The 25,753-nt window shown below is 41.6% G+C and overlaps 4 protein-coding genes across 13 annotated transcripts in view; all 4 read right to left on the bottom strand.

The window, feature by feature from the left end:
- The window catches only part of LOC133959191 (protocadherin gamma-C5-like), a 224,321-nt gene that overhangs the window by 171,500 nt on the left and 27,068 nt on the right, over positions 1-25,753 (bottom strand). For 2 of the 10 annotated variants that reach the window (XM_062394308.1, XM_062394316.1), the window contains exon 1: positions 1,063-3,447. The exons of 5 other annotated variants lie outside the window; for them this stretch is intronic. In XM_062394308.1, the coding sequence (XP_062250292.1) occupies positions 1,063-3,447 (2,385 nt within the window). Of the gene's footprint in view, positions 1-1,062; positions 3,448-9,691; positions 12,139-13,190; positions 15,579-25,753 lie in introns of those variants that run through there. 3 more of the 10 variants (XM_062394311.1, XM_062394302.1, XM_062394310.1) reach the window with 3 other exon arrangements.
- On the bottom strand, positions 5,208-7,713 carry LOC133959118 (protocadherin beta-16-like). Its single transcript, XM_062394219.1, has 2 exons — positions 5,332-7,713; positions 5,208-5,224 (listed from the first exon to the last, which is right to left on the bottom strand). The coding sequence occupies exons 1-2, from the start codon at positions 7,703-7,705 to the stop codon at positions 5,208-5,210; spliced, it is 2,391 nt and encodes a 796-aa protein (XP_062250203.1). The 5' UTR covers positions 7,706-7,713.
- LOC133959208 (protocadherin gamma-A12-like) lies at positions 17,338-20,271 on the bottom strand. Its single transcript, XM_062394329.1, has one exon. The coding sequence runs from the start codon at positions 20,180-20,182 to the stop codon at positions 17,762-17,764; it is 2,421 nt and encodes an 806-aa protein (XP_062250313.1). The 5' UTR covers positions 20,183-20,271; the 3' UTR covers positions 17,338-17,761.
- On the bottom strand, positions 20,244-23,826 carry LOC133959116 (protocadherin beta-15-like). Its single transcript, XM_062394217.1, has 2 exons — positions 21,397-23,826; positions 20,244-20,318 (listed from the first exon to the last, which is right to left on the bottom strand). The coding sequence occupies exons 1-2, from the start codon at positions 23,824-23,826 to the stop codon at positions 20,244-20,246; spliced, it is 2,505 nt and encodes an 834-aa protein (XP_062250201.1).

Below are 25,753 nucleotides of genomic sequence, written 5' to 3'. Positions count from 1 at the left end.
GACACAGAAAGAGAGACTGCAGGTGAGAAGGATGTTTGACTTATCCTCCTATGATTAGATCATGTAAACAAACCACTACAGCTCAGTGTACGCCAATGCACAAAGAAAGAGATACCAAATGACTTACGCCTCTTTACCAAACCAGCAAACATCAAAATCCATTAAACCGCAACATTAAAGCCCTTATAATAGATGGATAACCAGTTTAGCTCCCTTCAATGTGAAAGACCATACAACACAACAAGTCCTCAAAAATTGCAGCAATTTATAATAAAAACAAAGCCGAGGTTCCCCAGGTTTGTCAAGGTAAAGAACAACAGTGTTACATTTTCAGTGGATCTCATACTGAAATGGAAAAATCAATTACAACATGAAAGTTGTCCGTAAGATATGATCCGCAAATACACACCTAAGAGAAAACCCTGACTCTGTCTAACTTTACCAATATTGTAAAAAACATTCTTTCCATGACAATTTATTTGTAATATTCATTTTATGATGAGCTAGTTTTGATTGGTCAGCTCCTAGATCCAAATGCTGATGTAATGATACTTACTGAAAACTTAACTGCAAAGGATAATTCATTAAGAATGAAAGAAATATTTAAAAAGTAAGTAAACAAGAAAGAAAGGACAAAAAAAATTCACATTTCTATTCATAAGATACTGTCATTTTACACGTGTTGAAGTTTGTTAAAAATCTACGACATGAGAAATTACTCCTGGACACCTCCCTTACAATCCGATCAGTAACACATTAGTCTAGATGAAATTGTAATGGAAAACATTTGAGCAAAGAAAAAGGGAAAGACGGGTAAACTACTCCCACCAATACTCAACATAAGAAGGTTAAAGTTCAGCACCAAGGAAAGTGACAAATAACTGAAACTCCAGCTCGGCAAAACAAAAACTAACCGGCAGAAACACCGGCTATGAACAAAGAGGAAGACCAGTTTTGGGGATGAATAAAGATACTTAATGAGAAAATGTAACACTTGAGTCCAAATTACCATTTCAGTGGCGGAAACAAAATTGTCATAGGCTATCTCACATCTTTTCCTACCTCAGGAGAAGAATCACAGCCTCCAAACGCATCAGCAAAGTCAGAAGGACTTTTCCTCAGAGTCTGGTCAGCAGGCAGATTGTTGTCATTGTAAGATGTCACAAACTTAAAGTCACTGGTTCTTGAACCTGTTGTCAGGTAGGCATCATAATTATAATTGCTGCGTAAAGTTCCTGTGCCGTCAACATCTGCGTAATTAGGAGGGAGATAAGCGCTGGGGATGGCGACAGCTCCGTCAAACAACATTCTGGGCTTTCTCCTGCGACAAAACCTCACACCCAGGATGATGATGATGAAGGTCAGGAAAAAGGTGGAGACAGAGACCAGCGCTATGATCAGGTAAGAGGTCAGTTTTGAATTCTTCTCATCATAAGAAATGTCCTTCAGCTCTGGCACCTCAGCCAAGTTATCAGAAATAAGTAAATACATGGAACAGGTGGCAGACAGAGAGGGCTGTCCGTTATCTTTCACCGCCACAATAAGGTTCTGTTTCATGCTGTCAGACTCAGAAATGTCCCGCTGTGTCCTGATCTCTCCGCTGTGGACACCAATAGTGAAAAGTCCCGGATCAGTGGATTTGACTATATGATAGGACAGCCAGGCGTTCTGTCCGGAGTCCGCGTCCACCGCGATCACTTTGGACACCAGAGAGCCTCCGTGTGCAGCTTTGGGGACCAGCTCGGTCATGAAGGAGTTGCCCTCCGGGGCGGGGTACAGTATCTGAGGAGAGTTGTCGTTCACATCCGATATGAAGACGCTGACGGTCACGTTGCTGCTGAGCGGAGGAGAACCGTTGTCTCTGGCCATCACGTGGACTTTAAAGCTCCTGAACTTTTCATAATCAAACGACCTCACAGCGTGGATCACCCCCGTGTCTCCGTTAACTGATAGATAGGAGGACACCTGGGCACCGCTCACCTCACCAGGAAACAGAGAATAAACAACTGTGCCGTTTTGTCTCCAGTCGGGGTCTCGAGCAGTAACAGAACATAACGTGGAGCCAGGTTTGTTATTTTCCGTCACATATGCGCTGTAGGACTGCTCCTCAAACACAGGTGGGTTGTCGTTGATGTCAGCTACAGACAACTGAATAGTTTTAGAGGAGGACAGAGGTGGAGAGCCCTCGTCAGTGGCAGTGATTGTAATGTTGTAATCTGACACTAGTTCACGGTCAAGTTGTCCTGTGGTCACCAGAGAATAATAGTTTTTAATCGAAGGAACTAACTTAAAAGGGACATTTTGTTGAATGGAGCATCGAACCTGTCTGTTATTCTCAGAGTCTCTGTCCTGCACGTTAACGATGCCCACCTCTGTACCAGGTGACGCGTTCTCAGGTATGGGGTTAGTCAGGGATTTTAAATATATAACTGGAGCATTATCATTCATATCAGTCACTTCAATTATTAACGTTGCATATGACGCCAATCCCAGACCATCTTTGGCGCTGATCTGCATTTCATATGACGACTCTCTTTCATAATCAATAGCTCCAGCCACTGTAACGTCTCCAGTTTTAGGGTTTAGTACGAAAATTTGGTTTCCATCTGAAACATGATCGAATCCGTAACTGACTTCACCGTTCACTCCCTCGTCTGCATCAGTTGCACTCACAGTTATAACCTGTGTATCCACAGGAGAGTTTTCAGGTAAACTGGCTTTATAAACGGCCTGACTAAAAACTGGTAGATTATCATTAGCATCAAGTACAGTGACGTGTATTACAACAGTACCTGATCTCTGAGGAGAACCACCATCAAATGCAGTAAGCAACAGCACAATCTCTTTTTTGTCCTCTCTGTCTAATTCTTTGTCTAATACTAATTCACCATATTTTCTCCCACTTCCTTTTGACTTGACATTTAATTTAAAGTGATCATTGTCCTGCAGTGAGTAACCCTGAACAGCATTTTCTCCGATATCTCCATCGTGCGCTTCGTCCAGTTGAAAACGCGCACCCTTGCCTTCCAATTCGTGAATTTCAATCTTAAGTGAATCCTCCTTAAACTGCGGTGAATTATCGTTAATATCCTGAACACGGATACTAATGCTTTGCAGCTCTAATGGATTTTCCAGCACAAGTTCCTGCTTCAGAACACACGATGCCTTTTTTGCACAAAGCCCTTCTCTGTCGATCCTTTCCTGTACGACCAAGTCTCCGGTCTTCAGATTTACGCTGCAGTACTTAACACCGTTGTCCTCGGTATCAATCCGGGCTTTGCGAGCGGACAATCTGCCCAAATCAAGCCCCAGATCCTTTGCAATATTCCCGATTACAGATCCACGTCTCATCTCTTCCGGAACAGAGTAGCTCACGTCTCCATTGACGGGGAGGACGGCAAGAAAAATGAAAGCCAGGCCGTGCAGCGAGAATCTACAGCATTCCATTGTTATTGCGAGGAAAGGCAAATATTCCTTTAAACAATTCGCAAGTAGGTAAAAATAAATCCACGACGAATCTGTGATTTCTCGAAATAAACCAAAAATGACGTCTCAATCCAGTCATACACGCAGATGTGCTTGTAAATTGCGGCACAAAAGTAGAATGAGGCTTTAAATTCGATGACACTGAAGGGTGGAGAATCAATACTGGTTTACTGGTGCACACTGACACCATGAGCATTTTTCATGTATAACAATGCGTTGTCTGTGCTTTATAAAAAATGTACCCTTTCTCAGACAGAATATCCAGTATTGAACAACAAAAACATTAAAAGGAAAGACTTATACATTGCTGAATGCTGAGTTCGCTCTGTGGAAGTTATTATTCAGTTGTGACAATCAGCAAATACTAAAACAAACTGATAGATAAACAGCTGTAAACAGTTGTGGTTAGGGTGAGGAGTATGGATAAAATGTAAGATGTTAAGTTCCAACCTTGGAAATTCACCAGATACAACATTATCACATTTCCAGTTAAAACTATTATTGTGGCAAGTTTCTCAACCAACATTTGATTGTGACATATTGCAGCTGATCACCATCTATTTGCTTAAACCTTTAAAGTATTTGTAATTGTACTATTTACACCTGCAAACATTCTATAGCATCTAACCAAGAAACAAAGAAGAGAAAAGAGAAATGCATTACAAAACTTTAGCACTGCATACTAATTTAAGGCTGGACACTGTATTTTTCAAAAATGAATGTCTATATTTGTAGACATGGAGGACCAAATTAAGAAAGGGAGACCATTGTCAAGACAAGTACAAATTCACAGGTTCCATGTTCCGATTGTTCATACTGCTCCAATACTTCATCTAAGTTTAATCACTGTTTATCTAAAGGAGGGTGTATTCATAAGAAAACCTTTCAGCAACTAAACACTAATTGAAAAAAAAAAAGTGTCACTGAGATGTCGAAGAAAGATATCAAATCAGCAATAAGGGAAAAGGAAAAAAATGTGAACCACAGGGGTAACAGATCTCAAAATCAGCCAAAATGCAACATAAACCAGGTCCAAGCACAAAAAACAATGAACATATTTAAAAAGCTGTCACAAGAGAAAGATAGTCGCCTCATACATGAAGCTACCAATGCAATAAAACCATGGTACAATCTAAAATAGCCAAAGCCAAATGAGAATGTCTTTCGCAGAACAGTGAAGATGAATGTAGACATATTTAATGTGTCCCTAGGTTGGGGGAAAAAATTATAATCTCCAAATGCATCAGCATAACGGAACATTTCGTCAGAATCAGAATGTGGTCGGCCAACGGAGGGTTGCTTGTCATATCAATGACATAAAGTTACCTACTCACTAAAGTTACTTTTGTTTAGTCTCCTCGGAAAGACAAGTTGGCAAGTGGAACTGTGATCTAAAAAATGTTAACAAAAGAAAGAAAACAAACTGTCGGTCTTCGGTCTAAAACACCTCAAATGCAAAAGTGATGTTCAGCACCAGAGGCAGAGACGCAGCAATGCATTGAGATCAAGTGAAACTGTTTTTTCAAAAAAGATCAGGAAAAAGGTACCTTGATTGACCAAAAACTTTTGATATCTTAATACCAAAATTGATACATTTTCTCTGAACTCTTGAAAGATACCACAATAACTCAACCAAAAATAAGAAGTGAAGTACACTCCATGAGTATTAGAACAAATTGCTTTAGAATAGAGGTTGGCTTTAAATATTATCTGCACCCATGCTACACAAATTCCGAATCTGTCAATTAAAAAAAAAGATAGGCAACACAGGCAAGTATGTTTGCTAAAGGGGTTTAGATAAATTGTTCAAATGCAAATTATAATATTCTGAGTAATATGTGACACCTGTTCCTACCTCAGGAGAAGAAGCACAGTCCCCAAACACATCAGCAAAGTCAGAAGGACTTTTCCTCAGAGTCTGGTCAGCAGGCAGTGTGTTGTCAGTGTAAGACGTCACAAACTTAAAGTCACTGGTTCGAGAACCTGTTGTCAGGTAGGCATCATAATTGTAAGTGCTGCGTAAAGTTCCTGTGCCATCAACATCTGCGTAATTAGGAGGGAGATAAGCGCTGGGGATGGCGACAGCTCCGTCAAACAACATTCTGGGCTTTCTCCTGCGACAAAACCTCACACCCAGGATGATGATGATGAAGGTCAGGAAAAAGGTGGAGACAGAGACCAGCGCTATGATCAGGTAAGAGGTCAGTTTTGAATTCTTCTCATCATAAGAAATGTCCTTCAGTTCTGGCACCTCAGCCAAGTTATCAGAAATAAGTAAATACATGGAACAGGTGGCAGACAGAGAGGGCTGTCCGTTATCTTTCACCGCAACAATAAGGTTCTGTTTCATGCTGTCAGATTCAGAAATGTCTCGCTGTGTCCTGATCTCTCCGCTGTGGACACCAATAGTGAAAAGTCCCGGATCAGTAGATTTGACTATTTGATAGGACAGCCAGGCGTTCTGTCCGGAGTCCGAGTCCACCGCTATCACTTTGGACACCAGAGAGCCTCCGTGTGCAGCTTTGGGGACCAGCTCGGTCATGAAGGAGTTACCCTCCGGGGCGGGGTACAGTATCTGAGGAGAGTTGTCGTTCACATCCGATATGAAGACGCTGACGGACACGTTGCTGCTGAGCGGAGGAGAACCGTTGTCTCTGGCCATCACGTGGACTTTAAAGCTTCTGAACTGTTCATAATCAAACGACCTCACAGCGTGGATCACCCCCGTGTCTCCGTTAACTGATAGATAGGAGGACACCGAGGCACCGTTCTCCTCACCAGGTAACAGAGAATAAACCACTGTTCCGTTTTGTCTCCAGTCGGGGTCTCGAGCAGTAACGGAACATAACGTGGAGCCAGGTTTGTTATTTTCAGTCACATATGTGCTGTAGGACTGTTGCTCAAACACAGGTGGGTTGTCGTTGATGTCAGCGACAGATAACTGAACAGTTTTAGAGGAGGTCAGAGGAGGAGAGCCCTCGTCAGTGGCAGTGATTGTAATGTTGTAATCTGACACTAGTTCACGGTCCAGTTTTTCTGTGGTCACCAGAGAATAATAGTTTTTGATCGAAGGAACTAACTTAAAAGGGACATTTTGCTGAATGGAGCAGCGAACCTTTTGGTTACTGTCAGAATCTGCATCCTGAACGTTAATGATGCCCACCTCTGAACCAGGTGACACGTTCTCAGGTATTGCATTTATCAGAGATTTCATATAGATTACAGGGATGTTGTCATTCACATCAGTTACATCAATATTTACTTTTGTGTAAGACGATAAGCCTAAACCATCCTTTGCTTTAATGCGCAGATCGTATGATGTAACAGTTTCATAGTCAATCGCACCATTTACTATTATTTTGCCATTTTTGCGATCAATACTAAAAACCTTCTTCACATCTTCAGTAACGTGTCCAAAGTCATAAGTCACATCTCCATTCACTCCCTCATCTGCATCAGTCGCCCTAACTGTAACAACTACAGTGTCTAGAGGAGAGTTTTCAGGCAGACTGGCTTTATAGACGGCCTGGCTAAAAACTGGGGCGTTATCGTTAGCATCCAGCACAGTGACGTGTATGACTACGGTACCTGATCTCTGAGGGGAGCCACCATCTAGAGCTGTAAGGAGCAGATTCGTGTCCCCTTGTTTTTCACGATCAAGCTCTTTATCAAGAACAAGCTCGAGTGTGTTTCCATTAGCAGCCAGGATGAAATTATCATTCTTCTTCAAGCTGTATTGTTGAACAGAATTTTGCCCAACGTCTGCATCGTGCGCCTCCTCTATCACAAAACGGGCTCCCCTGACTGCCGACTCTCGAATTTCAATATTGATAATTTCTTCATTAAACTGCGGTGAGTTATCATTAAAATCCTGAACGTGGAGAATAAATGGATGCAGCTCCAGAGGATTCTCCAGAACGAGATCGCGTTTGATGACACACGACAGCTTTTCTCCACAAAGCTCCTCTCGGTCGATCCTGTCGGAAACAATGAGGTCCCCAGTAGCGAGATTGATGTCACAATATCGTTTGCGATTTCCTGCGGCGTCAACACGGGCATTTCTAGAAGACAGTTTGTTCACGTCCAGGTTGAGATCCTTCGCTATATTCCCAATATGCGATCCGCGTTTCAGTTCCTCTTGCAGTGAGTAGCTCACGTCCCCGTTCACGGCTTGCCAGAGCAGGAGCAACACAAAGCAGCTCATCTTGGGCCCCATCATGAAATGCGTTTGTTAGAGAAAACCAAGACCGTCTGATTTAGACTCCAACAATGGTTGAACGTAACAGATAGAATAAAATCCACAGCAGTTCACCGTCAGGCTTCTGCCGATGCTTCCTTAGACTAGAAGCAACCAAAAATCTGCCCCTTTATTGGTCTGTACAACAGAGGGTGGACACGTTTCATGTAGATTAGTGAAGAGCGACACCATGAGTGGGTATGCAGCAATGACACACTGCACCCACGTTTAACATACGAATAAGCAATAACACTATTTGGAATACAAATGGTATAGCTTATGTTAAAATGAGATTAAATCAATTAATGTACAATTCAAATCATTATTCTAAGAAAAAATAAACTATGTATCTAAATAAATAGTAATTCCTATAATTGTAAATGAGATGTACAAATAAATTCGGCACATTAAAGCTATTTTAGAAGGGAATGCATGAAGCCAATATTGTAGATTTTGAGAAAGCCCAGTCTCCAAAATATGTGTAATGCACACAGTGTTTAATGTCACTGACAGACTAAAATGTTGATGGACAAACAGGAAGACGACATAAATAAATCACATTGTTGCGATCCATCATAGTAAACTATGAGAGAGATAGAAACAGAGAGAAGTCATTACGAATGAAAGTATTTTCCTGGAAAGAAATGCTCCATAAGACAATACCTAACTGAAATGTACTAGGCCCCTGAGAAAGAAACCGAGAGATAAGGAAAGAGAGACTGCGGGTGAGAAGGATGTTTGACTTGTCCTCCTATAATTTGAACATATAAACATACCCCTACATCTCAGTGTACCCCACTGCATAAAGAAAGATACACCAAATGACTTATGCCTCTTTACCAGCAAATATCACAATCCATTAAACAACAACATTAAAGCCCTTATAATAGATGGATAACCAGTTTAGCCACCTTCAAGGCGCAAGACCATCCAACTCAACAAGTCCTCAAAAACTGCAGTCCTTTTAAAAAAACAAAACAAAGCCGAGGTTCCCCAGGTTTATCGAGGTAAAGAACAACAGTGTTACATTTTCAGTTGATCTCATACTGAAATGAAAAAATACATTACAACCTGAAAGTTGTCCGTCAGATATGATCCCCAAATACACACCTAATAGAAAACCTTGACTCTGTCTGACATTACCAATATTGTAAAAAACATTCTTTCCATGACAACTTTGATGTAATATTAATTTGATGATGAGCTGGTTTTGATTGGTCAGCTCTTAGATCCAAATGAAAAGTTGGAATGATACTTACTGAAAACTTAACTGCAAAGGATAATTCATTAAGAATGAAAAAAATATTTAAAAAGTAAGTAAACAAGAAAGAAAGGACAAAAAAAATTCACATTTCTATTCATAAGATACTGTCATTTTACACGTGTTGAAGTTTGTTAAAAATCTACGACATGAGAAATTACTCCTGGACACCTCCCTTACAATCCGATCAGTAACACATTAGTCTAGATGAAATTGTAATGGAAACATTTGAGCAATGAAAAAGGGAAAAGACGGGTAAACTACTTCCACCAATACTCAACACAAGAATAGTAAATTCAGCACCAAGGACAGTGACAAATAACTGAAACTCCAGCTCGGCAAAATTAAAAGTAATTGGCAGACACAACAGTTATGTTTAAAGAGAAAGAACAGTTTTAGGGATGAAACAAGATACGAAAAGAGACCAACAATCTCTTAGAGGAACAAGATATTGGCATTACCTGCACACTAATGGAAGACCTCTTGAAAGAGCCAACAGTACCATACAAATTCTGTTAAAAACTTTTAGTCATGTTCCAAAATGCATCATAGTGCTGAGATTTAGAAACGAGTTTTACAGTGAATTAAAACTGAATGCTATCACATTTTGAAAACCGCAATGTTGCACAAAAATTTAACTATAGAGTCAAAGTTACCATTTCAGTGGCAGAAACAAAATTGTCATGGGCTATGACATCTTTTCCTACCTCAAGAGAAGAATCACAGTCTCCAAACGCATCTGCAAAGTCAGAAGGACTTTTCCTCAGAGTCTGGTCAGCAGGCAGTGTGTTGTCATTATAAGATGTCACGAACTTAAAGTCACTGGTTCTGGAACCTGTTGTCAGGTAGGCGTCATAATTGTAAGTGCTGCGTAAAGTTCCTGTACCGTCAACATCCGCGTAATTAGGAGGGAGATAAGCACTGGGGATGGCAACAGCTCCGTCAAACAACATTCTGGGCTTTCTCCTGCGACAAAACCTCACACCCAGGATGATGATGATGAAGGTCAGGAAAAAGGTGGAGACAGAGACCAGCGCTATGATCAGATAAGAGGTCAGTTTTGAATTCTTCTCATCATAAGAAATGTCCTTCAGCTCTGGCACTTCAGCCAAGTTATCAGAAATAAGTAAATACATGGAACAGGTGGCAGACAGAGAGGGCTGTCCGTTATCTTTCACCGCCACAATAAGGTTCTGTTTCATGCTGTCAGATTCAGAAATGTCCCGCTGTGTCCTGATCTCTCCGCTGTGGACACCAATAGTGAAAAGTCCCGGATCAGTGGATTTGACTATATGATAGGACAGCCAGGCGTTCTGTCCGGAGTCCGCGTCCACCGCGATCACTTTGGACACCAGAGAGCCTCCGTGTGCAGCTTTGGGGACCAGCTCGGTCATGAAGGAGTTACCCTCCGGGGCGGGGTACAGTATCTGAGGAGAGTTGTCGTTCACATCCGATATGAAGAAGCTGACGGTCACGTTGCTGCTGATCGGAGGAGAACCGTTGTCTCTGGCCATTACGTGGACTTTAAAGCTCCTGAACTGTTCATAATCAAACGACCTCACAGCATGGATCACCCCCGTGTCTCCGTTAACTGATAGATAGGAGGACACCGAGGCACCGTTCACCTCACCAGGTAACAGAGAATAAACCACTGTGCCGTTTTGTCTCCAGTCGGGGTCTCGAGCAGTAACGGAACATAACGTTGAGCCAGGTTTGTTATTTTCAGTCACATATGCGCTGTAGGACTGTTCCTCAAACACAGGTGGGTTGTCGTTGATGTCAGCGACAGATAACTGAACCGTTTTAGAGGAGGACAGAGGTGGAGAGCCCTCGTCAGTGGCAGTGATTGTAATGTTGTAATCTGACACTAGTTCACGGTCCAGTTGTCCTGTTGTCACCAGAGAATAATAGTTTTTAATTGAAGGAACTAACTTAAAAGGGACATTTTGTTGAATGGAGCAGCGTACCTGTCTGTTATTCTCAGAGTCTCTGTCCTGCACGTTAATGATGCCCACCTCTGAACCAGGTGAGACGTTCTCAGGTATAGGGTTAATAAGTGACTTTAGATAAATAATTGGAGCATTGTCATTCATATCAGTAATTTCAATAATTAAGTTAGCATATGAAGCCAATCCCAGACCATCTTTCGCGCTGATCTGCATTTCATATAAAGACGTTTTCTCGTAATCAATAGCTTCAGCTACCCTCACCTCTCCAGTTTTAGGGTTTAAAGAAAACACGTTGCTATTTTCACCTGTAACGAGATTAAAACCATAAGTCACTTCCCCATACATTCCTTCGTCTGCATCAGTTGCACTCACTTTGATCACCAATGTATCCAGAGGAGAGTTTTCGGGCAGACTGGTTTTATAAACGGCCTGGTTAAACACCGGTACATTATCATTAGCATCCAGCACAGTGACGTGTAATACTACAGTACCTGATCTCTGAGGACGGCCACCATCAAATGCAGTAAGCAACAGCACAATCTCTTTATTATCCTCTCTGTCCAATTCTTTGTCTAAGACTAATTCACAGTATTTTCGACCGCCGTCTTTCTTGTTAACATTTAATTTGAAATGCTCGTTCTCCTGCAGTGAGTAGCCCTGAACAGCATATTCTCCTATGTCTGCATCGTGCGCCTCGTCCAGTTGAAAACGTGCCCCCTTATCAGCCGATTCCTGCATTTCAATCTTTAGTGAATCCTCCTTAAACTGTGGTGAATTGTCGTTAATATCCTGAACACGAATACTAATACGATGCAGCTCTAATGGATTTTCCAGCACAAGTTCCTGCTTCAGAACACACGATGCCTTTTTCGCACAAAGCCGTTCTCTGTCGATCCTTTCTTGTACGATCAAGTCTCCGTTGTTGAGGTTGACGCTGCAGTACTGAATGTTGTTGTCCTCCGTATCAATCCGGGCTTTGCGAGCGGACAGACTGCGTAAATCCAGTCCAAGATCCTTTGCAATATTGCTGATCACAGATCCACGTTTCATCTCCTCTGCAACAGAATAGCTCACGTCTCCAGTGACAGGGTGGAAGGCAAAAAACACGAAAGCCAGGCCGCAGCTGCAAAGCGCAAATCTGTTCACTTCCATGGCTGCGACAGGAAGTGAAAAATACTGGCGAATAATTGAATTAGCCTCAAATACGTTTTAGCAATTCATTCTCTATTTATGCGGGTATTCCAATTTCATTACACTACCGTCCTTCTCCCAAACGGGTTCAGCGTAGAACCAGTATATGGAGAACTGCCTCTATATTTGTCTACATGGATGGGTGGGGAGTCGACGTGCATTCACGTTTATTAGTGCACACTGACACCTTGAGTACTTTTTGAGACATAACACAGACGGGTATTTCTTTTTCTTTTTCATTTAAAGCGTGTATAACAGATATATGTACGGGGATAAGCATGATTCCCTAATATGTAAACAACTTTTAGATAACAATACTATGAATATGAACCGAGATATAATTTATTTATTTCTATAGCTTATGCTGAAATATGTAAAAAAAAAAAAAAGAAGAAGTAAGAAATGCAAGGGGAAAGAAACCACAACAAAAAATGAGAGCCATATCAATTATGACAACTCTACTTTGTGGCTATATAAGCCATATTATTTAAAACTGAAAATAAATGTTCACAACCTCCAATCGTGTTGTTGGATACAAAACTGTGTTCAGCACCATGCACATAGAAAAGAGAATATAAATAGTTCACCAATATACAACAAGTGTTCGAATGAGTGGAAACAACTAAAACAAAGGCTGAAATGATGACCATGTCTGTGTGTGTGTGTGTTTGTGTTACTTTATGTAGTTGAACAATAGATATGATTTAAAAGTAAAAATACTCTGAAAAACAAAAATAAATGTTCAGAGTTGATGTTCAAAATTCATATTTTGATTTTAAGTGTATTTTCCTGATTGTATTTAAGATGTTTCCCTACCTCGGGCGAATCATCACAATCTCCAAACCTGTCAGCAAAGTCAGAAGGACTTTTCCTCAAACAACAACTTTAGAGTAAAGAATGAATTATTTGAAATGGACTGACTCTAAAAAAAAAATATTCATACCACAAACTGTGTATTGGCCATATAAAAATCCAAGGCCGTCATATACAAATTTCTCTGTGGGTTTCGGGAAATTGTAAGAAGCAAATTCAGATGTTTTCAGCAGAATATGACAGCCTGTCTTACCTCAGGAGAAGAATCACAGTCTCCAAAGGCATCAGCAAAGTCAGAAGGACTTTTCCTCAGAGTCTGGTCAGCAGGCAGAGTGTTGTCATTGTAAGATGTCACGAACTTAAAGTCACTGGTTCGAGAACCTGTTGTCAGGTAGGCGTCATAATTGTAAGTGCTGCGTAAAGTTCCTGTACCGTCAACATCTGCGTAATTAGGAGGGAGATAAGCACTGGGGATGGCGACAGCTCCGTCAAACAACATTCTGGGCTTTCTCCTGCGACAAAACCTCACACCCAGGATGATGATGATGAAAGTTAAGAAAAAGGTGGAGACAGAGACCAGCGCAATGATCAGGTAAGACGTCAGTTTTGAATTCTTCTCATCATAAGAAATGTCCTTCAGCTCTGGCACCTCAGCCAAGTTATCAGAAATAAGTAAATACATGGAACAGGTGGCAGACAGAGAGGGCTGTCCGTTATCTTTCACAGCCACAATAAGGTTCTGTTTCATAATGTCAGATTCAGAAATGTCCCGCTGTGTCCTGATCTCTCCGCTGTGGACACCAATAGTGAAAAGTCCCGGATCAGTGGATTTGACTATCTGATAGGACAGCCAGGCGTTCTGTCCGGAGTCCGCGTCCACCGCGATCACTTTGGACACCAGAGAGCCTCCGTGTGCAGCTTTGGGGACCAGCTCGGTCATGAAGGAGTTGCCCTCCGGGGCGGGGTACAGTATCTGAGGAGAGTTGTCGTTCACATCCGATATGAAGACGCTGACGGTCACGTTGCTGCTGAGCGGAGGAGAACCGTTGTCTCTGGCCATCACGTGGACCTTAAAGCTCCTGAACTGTTCATAATCAAACGACCTCACAGCGTGGATCACCCCCGTGTCTCCGTTAACTGATAAATAGGAAGAAATCGGGGCTCCGTTCACCTCACCAGGTAACAGAGAATAAACCACTGTGCCGTTTTGTCTCCAGTCGGGGTCTCGAGCAGTAACGGAACATAACGTGGAGCCAGGTTTGTTATTTTCAGTCACATATGCGCTGTAGGACTGTTCCTCAAACACAGGTGGGTTGTCGTTGATGTCAGCTACAGATAACTGAACAGTTTTAGAGGAGGACCGAGGTGGAGAGCCCTCGTCAGTGGCAGTGATTGTAATGTTGTAATCTGACACTAGTTCACGGTCCAGTTGTCCTGTGGTCACCAGAGAATAATAGTTTTTAATCGAAGGAACTAACTTAAAAGGGACATTTTGCTGAATAGAGCAGCGAACCTGTCTGTTATTCTCAGAGTCTCTGTCCTGCACGTTAATGATGCCCACCTCTGAACCAGGTGAAGCGTTCTCAGGTATGGGGTTGGTCAGTGATTTCAGGGATATAACTGGGGTGTTGTCATTTATATCATCAACTTCAATTACTAACGTTACATAAGAAACTAATCCCAGACCATCTTTGGCGCTGATCTGCATTTCATATGATGACACTTTCTCATAATCAATAGCTCCAGCTACCCTAACCTCTCCAGTTTTAGGGTTTAAAGAGAACACGTTGCTATTTTCATCTGAAACATGATCGAATGCATATGTGACTTCACTATTCAAACCATCGTCAGCATCAGTTGCACTTATGGTGGTAACAAGTGTATCCAGAGGACTGTTTTCAGGGAGGCTAGCTTTGTAAACGGCCTGACTAAACACTGGCACATTATCATTAGCATCCAGCACAGTGACGTGTATAACTACAGTACCTGATCTCTGAGGAGAGCCACCATCAAATGCTGTAAGCAACAGCATAAGCTCTTCTTTTTCCTCTCTGTCCAATTCTTTGTCTAAGACAAATTCACAGTATTTTCGTCCCCCTGCTTTCGTGTTAACATTTAATTTAAAATGTTCATTCTGCTGAAGTGAATAACCTTGAACAGCATTTTCCCCAATGTCTCCATCGTGCGCTTCTCCTAAAAGAAAATGTGCACCTTTGTCTGCCGATTCCCTAATTTCTATCTTAAGTGAATCCTCATTAAACTGTGGTGAATTATCGTTAATATCCTGAACACGAATACTAATACGATGCAGCTCTAATGGATTTTCCAGCACAAGTTCCTGCTTCAGAACACACGAAGCCTTTTTCGCACAAAGCCCTTCTCTGTCGATCCTTTCCTGTACGACCAATTCTCCGCTCTTCAGATTTACACTGCAGTACTTCACACCGTTGTCTTCGGTATCAATCCGGGCTTTGCGAGCGGACAGTCTGCCCAAATCAAGCCCCAGATCCTTTGCAATATTTCCGATTACAGATCCACGTTTCATCTCTTCCGGAACAGAGTAGCTCACGTCTCCATTGACTGGGAGGACGGCAAGAAAAATTAAAGCCAGGCAGTGTAGCGAGAATCTAAAGCATTCCATTGTTATTGCGAAGAAAAGCAAATATTCCTTAAAACAATTCCCAAGTAGGTAAAATATATAAACGACGCATCTGTGATTTCTGAAAATAAACCAAAAAGACGTCTCAATCCAGTCATACACGCAGCTGTGCTCGTGAATTGCGGCACAAAAGCAGAATGAGGCTTTAAATTCGATGACACTGAAGGGTGGACACTTACTAGTGGTTGACTGGTGCACACTGACACCATGAGCATAAGTTAGGTATAACATTATTACATTACATGTCATTTAGCTGACGCTTTTTGTCCAAAGCGACTTACAATTAGTACACTCAACATTCATGAGAGGCCATTTAGGGGTTCAGTATCTTGCCAAGGACACTTCGGCATGCAGATGGGAGAGAGTGGGGTTTGAACCGGCAACCATCTTGTTGGAGAATCATCACTCTCACCACTACACCACACCGCCCACATATTTGTAATTAAAAATATTAAACTCTACCGTGACTGGATTTTGATCCAGTCAAAATCCAGTTAGGGGTTCAGTATCTTGCCAAGGACACTTCGGCATGCAGATGGGAGAGAGTGGGGTTTGAACCGGCAACCATCTTGGTGGAGAATCATCACTCTAACCACTACACCACACCGCCCACATATTTGTAATTAAAAATATTAAACTATACCGTGACTGGATTTTGATAAAAGCAGAACATGACAGCTCTAATTGGCACATGTTGCATAAGGAAAAAGCTAAATAAACAGTAAGTTGCTGTCACCGTTCCTCTAGGACACTCCAAGTTTAAAAACTGTAATTTGCAAAAGCGAAGAACCTATTATTTGTCTGACGACAAAAGGCAATCCGTTATTCATTTCATCTTAAACCATAGTATTCAGAAGGGAAATATCCTTATGCTTTGTGAAATTTAGCACTTCATATTAAACTTTGAGGCTGAACCTCCAGGACAATCTGTTGACTGTTATAGATGTAATCTGAACTGTTGTGTGATTTCAAATATTCCTTGAACGGTTTAAAAAAAAAAATCGATGCATCCAGTAATTCAGAATAACGCACTTTAATTTTTGCAATGTTCAAACTTCTAAACAAGGTCCAACTTAGGAAAGAGAGACAACAAACAAACCAGGACAAACTCACAGGCTTCATATTGAAATAAGTCACACTGTATCAATATTAAACCTCTAATGACTGTTTTTCCAAAATAGTATGTATTCATATGTAATAGTCAAAGGAAATAAGCACTTTTGTAGAAAAATCACAGAGAAGAGAATCAGCAAAGGGGAAAAGGAAAATTGCATGAACCACAAGGGTAACATTCCTCTAAACACACACAAATGCAACATAAACCAGCTCCAAGAACAAAGAAACAAGGAAGGTATTTTGATACGTTTTTCATGTGAGACTAAATAAAAAAGGGAATCTAAACAGAAGGTGTCCAAGAGAATTCTAACTCATTTGCAGACATACAAAACTATCAATGCAGTAAAAATGCTACCAGGTAGAATTATTTAAGCAAAAAACAAAGAATGCCTTCTGCAAAACACTGAAGACGACTTTAGTGATATTTAGTATGTCCCTATGAGAACCATCCCCTTTTCTAAATGCATCAGGGAAGTTACAAGGACATGTCATCATTCTGGGCAGCACACAATTTGTTTTGTTATAAGGGAACTGCGTCTTTAAACGGTAGTCAGGTTGGAGTCAATTTGATTCAACTCTTCAACATTTCTGAAAGCATCAACTAAATCTGATGGATATTTATTCAGAGCCTCATTGGCAAAACAAGTTAGTGATTGAAACAAATCTCTAATGTTTGAAACTTCATCTCAAGTGCTAAAGTGAGGTTCAGCCCCAAGGACAGAGACACACAAATAGTTTGTGATCAAGTGATACAGCTTTAAGGGAGTACTAGTTTTTACTGTCTCTTGAATAACCACAAATTGAAATACCTGCATATAAGAGTGGATAACTGTTCTCTAAACTATTGGACGACAGGATGTTCAGGATGAGTGCATCGCAACAAACTATTACTTTAGAGGACAGGCTGAATTATTTGAAATGGACTGAATAAAAGAAAAAGAATCTTCATACCAAACAATGTGTATTTGCCATTTAAAAATCCAAGGCCGTCATGTACAAATTTCTCTGGGGGGTTTTGGTGAATTGTTAAGAATCAAATTCAGATGTTTTTAGCAGAATATGACAGCCGGTCTTACCTCAGGAGAAGAATCACAGTCTCCAAAGGTATCAGCAAAGTCAGAGGGACTTTTCCTCAGAGTCTGGTCAGCAGGCAGTATGTTGTCATTGTAAGAGGTCACGAACTTAAAGTCACTGGTTCGAGAACCTGTTGTCAGGTAGGCGTCATAATTGTAAGTGCTGCGTAAAGTTCCAGTGCCGTCAACATCTGCGTAATTAGGAGGGAGATAAGCGCTGGGGATGGCGACAGCTCCGTCAAACAACATTCTGGGCTTTCTCCTGCGACAAAACCTCACACCCAGAATGATGATGATGAAAGTTAAGAAAAAGGTGGAGACAGACACCAACGCTATGATCAGGTACGAGGTCAGTTTTGAATTCTTCTCATCATAAGAAATGTCCTTCAGCTCTGGCACCTCAGCCAAGTTATCAGAAATAAGTAAATACATGGAACAGGTGGCAGACAGAGAGGGCTGTCCGTTGTCTTTCACCGCCACAATAAGGTTCTGTTTCATGCTGTAAGATTCAGAAATGTCCCGCTGTGTCCTGATCTCTCCGCTGTGGACACCAATAGTGAAAAGTCCCGGATCAGTGGATTTTACTATCTGATAGGACAGCCAGGCGTTTTGTCCGGAGTCCGCGTCCACCGCGATCACTTTGGACACCAGAGAGCCTCCGTGTGCAGCTTTGGGGACCAGCTCTGTCATGAAGGAGTTGCCCTCCGGGGCGGGGTACAGTATCTGAGGAGAGTTGTCGTTCACATCCGATATGAAGACGCTGACGGTCACGTTGCTGCTGAGCGGAGGAGAACCGTTGTCTCTGGCCATCACGCGGACTTTCAAGCTCCTGGACTTTTCATAATCAAACGACCTCACAGCGTGGATCACCCCCGTGTCTCCGTTAACTGATAGATAGGAGGACACCGAGGCACCGTTCACCTCACCAGGTAACAGAGAATAAACCACTGTGCCGTTTTGTCTCCAGTCGGGGTCTCGAGCAGTAACGGAACATAACGTGGAGCCAGGTTTGTTATTTTCAGTCACATATGCGCTGTAGGACTGTTCCTCAAACACAGGTGGGTTGTCGTTGATGTCAGCTACAGATAACTGAACAGTTTTAGAGGAGGACAGAGGTGGAGAGCCCTCGTCAGTGGCAGTGATTGTAATGTTGTAATCTGACACTAGTTCACGGTCCAGTTGTCCTGTGGTCACCAGAGAATAATAGTTTTTAATCGAAGGAACCAACTTAAAAGGGACATTTTGCTGAATGGAGCAACGAACCTGTCTGTTGTTCTCAGAATCTCTGTCCTGCACGTTAACGATGCCCACCTCTGTACCAGGCGACACGTTCTCAGGTATGGGATTAGTCAGTGACTTTAGATAAATAACTGGAGCATTGTCATTCACATCAGTAATATCAATAATCACTTTTGCTTCTGAAGACAGCCCATAACCATCTTTAGCCTCGACAAACACTTCATATTTGGATCCGTCTTCATAATCTATCTCGCCTGTCACACTGATTTCTCCCGTTTTCTCATCCAGTGAAAACATCTTTTTTGATTTATCAGAGAGTCGGCTAAATTCATATGTAACCTCTCCATTGACACCTTCGTCTGCGTCTGATGCACTGACGGTGATAATTTTGGTTTTCAAATGAGAGTTTTCTGGTAATGCGGCTGTATAAATGGCCTCAGTAAACACCGGGGCGTTATCATTAGCATCGAGTACAATGACGCGTATCGCTACAGTCCCGGATCTCTGAGGAGAGCCACCATCCACAGCCGTGAGCAATAATTTCATTTCCTGCTGCTCCTCTCGGTCTAGCTCCTTATTTAACACCAATTCACCATATTTACTGCCTGCACTTGTCGTCTGAATACTAAACACAAAGTGAGCGTTTGGTTCCAGAATGTAGCTTTCAACTGAATTCTTGCCTATGTCTGCATCGTGAGCTGCGTTAATGCGATACTTAGCTCCTCTGTCAGCTGACTCCCGTATTTCCAGCTTTACTGTATTCTTCGGGAAAATTGGTGCATTGTCGTTCACGTCCTGCACCTGCAGAGACAACCGATGTAACTCCAAAGGATTCTCCAGGAGCAAGTCAAATTTCAGAACGCACGAGGGCTTTTCTCCACAATGCTCCTCTCTGTCTATTCTTTCCACAACCAATAAATCCCCGCTTCGAAGATTAATTGCACAATACTCTCTTTCGTTTCCCTCCGTGTCAACACGAGCTTTGCGAGCAGACAGTCTTCCCACTTCCAGTCCGAGATCCTTAGCGATATTCCCGATAACAGATCCGCGCTTCAGCTCCTCCTGTACCGAATAGCTCAGGTCTCCGTGTGCGTACTGCACCATAACAAAGAAAAAGACAAAGCCGCAGCTTTGAGTAATGCACCGTTTGTGCATCATCTTAAATGGCACAACGCAAAATAGAACTGTATAGTTCCAATAAATAAAAAAAACTGGCTATTCAGGCGCTGTATCTTTCTGTCGAGCAGTTGTCGTCTTTGTTGAAGGCTGTGAAGAACAGACGGGTGGTCGATCCCTATAATGGGTGGTGTGCAAAACAGGCTAACTATTCGACTCCATTGGTCTATAGTGACACCGTGAGTACAGAGGAAATATTACAGGTTAATAAAAGTGAACCAACTTTTTAAATCATATCGTTTGCTCTTAAAGTTCGACTAAAGGTTTATTTCCTTAAGAAAAGAGGACAGTATTCAGTCACTTTAAAGTTTTTTCCGAATTGAAGAAAAGTGAGATACTTGTTTACTAAATATCTTGACACAATATTTTGTCTCCTTTAGAAGTGATCCACCAATAGCAGTTCATAGCGACACGAGTTATATCTCCTTGAATGTGAGGTAATAACCGATCAAAGAAAATGTCCTTTAGGGTTTAAAGCTGAATAAATCAAGAACGCTGTTTTGACTTTAAATTCGTTATGGAATTGAAGACAAACGAAGATACAACACTACGGGCGGGAAAATCAACGTGAAATACTTTTGTTATTCATGAAATGTTTCACAGCAAATCGCTGCATTAATAACAAAGGGCCTACATCCATTTCAATGCTATTTCCCTGTTGTTTTTATATTATAATTTTTCATTCAAACTGCATTAAACTACACTTGTGTTTATTTTGATATAAGACCCAGGTGGGTCAAGAAAAGATATTGGAGAACTAAAGAGCGACGCAAGAGGATTGAGAGATGGTAAAATAGAATAAATGGGTAGTAGCTCCAGAGTATTCACAACAGTAACATCAAAAGTTCAGCACCATGGACAGAGAAAACGCACAAGTTGCATATAATCAAGAGCAGAAATAGTGATTGAACAGAAAATCTCTTATAGGGGAAAAAAGGTACAAAAAAGAAAAGCCCATCCAACTTTATGGAAGTAGAACCCCTGAACAATAGCTATATAATAAATCTGAGAAGAAAACCAAAACACTAAGGTATATTTCAGACATTTCAGAACTAATTCAAAGAATGAAAAATCAGTTTTAGTGATTTTTAAGACAAATTGTGTCGTGCGTTTAATTGTTAAAATTGTTCAGCATGTAGATAGACAAAGAAAGACAATTTGAAAGTGCAAATGGAAGTCGAAAGATGAATAAAAACTGTCCCTACCTCAGGAGAAGAATCATAGTCTCCAAAGGCATCTGCAAAGTCAGAAGGACTTTTCCTCAGAGTCTGGTCAGCAGGCAGTGTGTTGTCATTGTAAGACGTCACGAATTTAAAGTCACTGGTTCTGGAACCTGTTGTCAGGTAGGCGTCATAATTGTAAGTGCTGCGTAAAGTTCCTGTGCCATCAACATCTGCATAATTAGGGGGGAGGTAAGCGCTGGGGATGGCGACAGCTCCCTCAAACAACATTCTGGGCTTTCTCCTGCGACAAAACCTCACACCCAGGATGATGATGATGAAGGTCAGGAAAAAGGTGGAGACAGAGACCAGCGCTATGATCAGGTAAGAGGTCAGTTTTGAATTCTTCTCATCATAAGAAATGTCCTTCAGCTCTGGCACCTCAGCCAAGTTATCAGAAATAAGTAAATACATGGAGCAGGTGGCAGACAGAGAGGGCTGTCCGTTATCTTTCACCGCCACAATAAGGTTCTGTTTCATGCTGTCAGATTCAGAAATGTCCCGCTGTGTCCTGATCTCTCCGCTGTGGACACCAATAGTGAAAAGTCCCGGATCAGTGGATTTGACTATTTGATAGGACAGCCAGGCGTTCTGTCCGGAGTCCGCGTCCACCGCGATCACTTTGGACACCAGAGAGCCTCCGTGTGCAGCTTTGGGGACCAGCTCGGTCATGAAGGAGTTGCCCTCCGGGGCGGGGTACAGTATCTGAGGAGAGTTGTCGTTCACATCCAATATGAAGACGCTGACGGTCACGTTGCTGCTGAGCGGAGGAGAACCGTTGTCTCTGGCCATCACGTGGACTTTCAAGCTCCTGAACTGTTCATAATCAAACGACCTCACAGCGTGGATCACCCCCGTGTCTCCGTTAACTGATAGATAGGAGGACACCGAGGCACCGTTCACCTCACCAGGTAACAGAGAATAAACCACTGTGCCGTTTTGTCTCCAGTCGGGGTCTCGAGCAGTAACGGAACATAACGTGGAGCCAGGTTTGTTATTTTCAGTCACATATGCGCTGTAGGACTGTTCCTCAAATGCAGGTGGGTTGTCGTTGATGTCAGCTACAGATAACTGCACAGTTTTAGAGGAGGACAGAGGTGGAGAGCCCTCGTCAGTGGCAGTGATTGTAATGTTGTAATCTGACACTAGTTCACGGTCAAGTTGTCCTGTGGTCATCAGAGAATAGTAGTTTTTTATCGAAGGAACTAACTTAAAAGGGACACTTTGTTGAATGGAGCAGCGAACCTGCCTGTTACTCTCAGAGTCTCTGTCCTGCACGTTAATGATGCCCACCTCTGAACCAGGTGACGCGTTCTCAGGTATGGGATTAGTCAGTGACTTTAAACCGATAGCAGGTGGGTTATCATTGACATCTGTTACGTCTATAATAACTGTACAATATGACGTAAGACCGGGACCGTCTTTCGCTCTTATCCGTAGCTCAATGGACGTCTCAGTCTCATAATCAATGGACCCGGTGACTCGTATTTCTCCAGTCTTCTGGTCAAGTGAGAATAGCGTGGCATGGTCTTCAGACACATGATCAAAACTGTACGTAATGTCACCGTTTGCTCCCGCGTCCGCATCAGTTGCACTCACTGCAATAACTACTGTATCTAACTGTGCGTTTTCAGGCACACTGGCTTCATATAAGGCCTGATTAAACACTGGTGCGTTATCATTAGCATCGAGCACAGTGATGTGAATGATTGCAGTACCCGATATCCTCGGAGAACCACCATCTACAGCCGCAAGCACCAATTTTAGATCGTTCTCTTGTTCTCGGTCTAATTTTTTAACCAAAACCAGCTCGGAGTGTTTCCGCCCACTACCGTCTGTATCCACATTAATAGTGAAATGTTCATTATTTTGTAAATTGTATTGCTGCACCGTATTTGAACCGATATCTGCATCATGGGCTTCAGTGAGTAAAAATCGAGCTCCTTTATCAGCTGATTCTGTAATTTCAAAGGAAATCAACTCCTCACTAAAGTGTGGGGCATTGTCGTTTATATCTTGCACATGAATACTGATACGATGAAGCTCTAACGGGTTTTCCAGTACAAGCTCCTCTTTTAAGAGGCAAGTCGCCTTCTTACCACAAAGACCCTCCCTGTCGATCCTGTCCGTCACAATCAAATCTCCGCTGCTCAGATTAATATCGCAATACTGCTTGCCACTCCTGTCGGTGTCAATGCGAGCTTTACGCGAGGAAAGTGCAGCTGTCCCGAGGCCGAGGTCCTTTGCTATATTTCCAATCACAGACCCGCGTTTCATCTCCTCTGCGATAGAGTAGCTCACGTCTCCGTACGCGAAATGCAGGCTGATGAAAAGGAGAACAACACCATAACGATCCATAGAAAACCCTCTGTACACGGGTTTTCCCGTCATCGAGCAGGCGTTCATCCTTCCCTGTGCAAGTCTTTCAAAGTGGTCAAAGACAGGATATATTCCTCGTGAATAATTTTCCGAATATCACGACAATGTAAGCCCTTTGTATCGTTCTTCACACACATGCGCACTGAACCACAAGACGGTTTGCAATGGTGGTAGAGAATGGATGAATCAAATGGCACGTCTTTCCATGGTTGGTGCACAGTGACACCTAGAGTTAAATTTAGTTATAGGACTGCAATCGCTACAACAAGACAATTTCACTTTGTGTATCAATGTATGAAGAACTGTTGTTTAATCTATTATAAATTATGATAATTAAACTTTCTTTTAGATTTTGAAACAGTTACAATGTTGGAGCAACTGTTGTAATTTAGTTTTCTGCTGTGTGTGAACACCTCATATCTGTAGAAGACCCAGTGATATTTTAGCACCGATTCTTTTCTGCATTGCACTTTTCATAAACTGTCCTTAATACAAATAACGTTAATAAATGTATAACCTTAAGAGACACTGCACTTTTGTTTCATTGGTAACATCAATTTTCCATTACAACATATCTGGAAGATGGTATAATGTGCATAAAGGTTCTAAGAGTATATGCAACAGAAAGTTGTACTGTAAACCAAAACCAAACAAAGTGAGGTTAAATACCAAGACACACAATGGACAGCATTCAGTGTATATCAACCAACTGCTACGTATATTTTCCTAGAGACCAACATGACTCCTCACTGCATCACTGGGAGGGACAACAAGTGAGTGAACTGGTTAAATAACAACAATAACAAAGCAAATGTGGAGTGGAAATATTGCAATAAAATGTTTGGATATTCAAAAAATGCTGGAATTCAGGATGAGTTGATTTGGAAAATAAGACTTCTGAAAATTCTGTGATTGTAAATCCCATGAAAAGAAATAAAATAAAATATTCCAAGTCATTCCGTTGTGTATAAAATTAAAATTGGAAATAGGCTGCAAATAGTATATTTGAACATGTTCAATAAACCGACTTTGCGTACTTAAACAGCAAAGTTCACTATACATTACCACACTCAATATTGGCCTGTATCAGAAAAGATAAGAACAAGTTAAATATTTTCTCCTAAGAGGGACAAAAACCCTCAAGTCCAATAAGATATCAAACTATTTACAAGGGTTCTAGTAGGGAGGAAGAACCACAACTGACATCAACTATATTTTAGGGGACTACTTACAAGCTAGTATGTACTCCTTGTACTCTTGCTCTCTGTAAATTCTGTGGATGAGCTTAGGACCCTTACCATGAACTAACTCAGACAAGGGTCTCCTCAATATACAGGTTTATATACTTGAGGCAAGACAGACGAACAAATGTGCTGTCGTTATAGATGCAATCCACAATGCATGGTCTGACGCAATATATTCTATAATAAAAGCATTGGAATTATCTGTGAACATTACTGACCCACTGTATTTCAACAACAGAAAACCTTTTATACATGCTCGATTTGTTTACTTTTCCCTCAAAGGCATTATAAAAACATACATCCATTGTTAGACAGAAACTATCAAATAAAATATCATCACTGCAAGAAGCTAAAGAGATGTATTTGTTCAATATAATTGTAGTTTAACAATATTTGCCAGCAAAGAAGTGGCTTTGGTCATTCTTAGATTAATAATAATAATTGCAAGCACAGGTACGCTGCCAATATTTGTGTCAACAATTGTGAATCAATCTATATAACATTTTCCTAATTATTTTGGAAGTATAATAACCAACGTCACATCACTGGAGCAGCCAGGCACAAAAAGACAAAAACAACACATATAATGCCACAAATGTCCTTTTCATCTTAACAAAACTTCCAATGAGCATCTAGATATCAAAGGGGATTTATAAATCCTGCGTGGTAATCACGTTATAAATATATAGCAGCCTTCTATAGTGTGTATA

This window comes from Platichthys flesus, chromosome 8 (genome assembly GCF_949316205.1).
Source record: "Platichthys flesus chromosome 8, fPlaFle2.1, whole genome shotgun sequence".
Lineage (NCBI taxonomy): Eukaryota > Metazoa > Chordata > Actinopteri > Pleuronectiformes > Pleuronectidae > Platichthys > Platichthys flesus.
The sequence above is the reverse complement of the archived record's forward strand: the minus strand, read 5'-3'. Positions and strand labels throughout refer to the sequence as shown.

What these genes read in the sequence shown, in the direction of transcription:
- LOC133959118 (XM_062394219.1), bottom strand. Translation starts at nt 7,705, where the DNA reads ATGATGGGGCCCAAGATGAGCTGCTTTGTGTTGCTCCTGCTCTGGCAA.
- LOC133959208 (XM_062394329.1), bottom strand. Translation starts at nt 20,182, where the DNA reads ATGATGCACAAACGGTGCATTACTCAAAGCTGCGGCTTTGTCTTTTTC.
- LOC133959116 (XM_062394217.1), bottom strand. Translation starts at nt 23,826, where the DNA reads ATGAACGCCTGCTCGATGACGGGAAAACCCGTGTACAGAGGGTTTTCT. An exon ending in CTTCTCCTGAGGTAGGGACA is followed by an intron (nt 20,319 to 21,396) that starts GTTTTTATTCAT and finishes CACCCATTATAG; the next exon opens with GGATCGACCACCCGTCTGTT.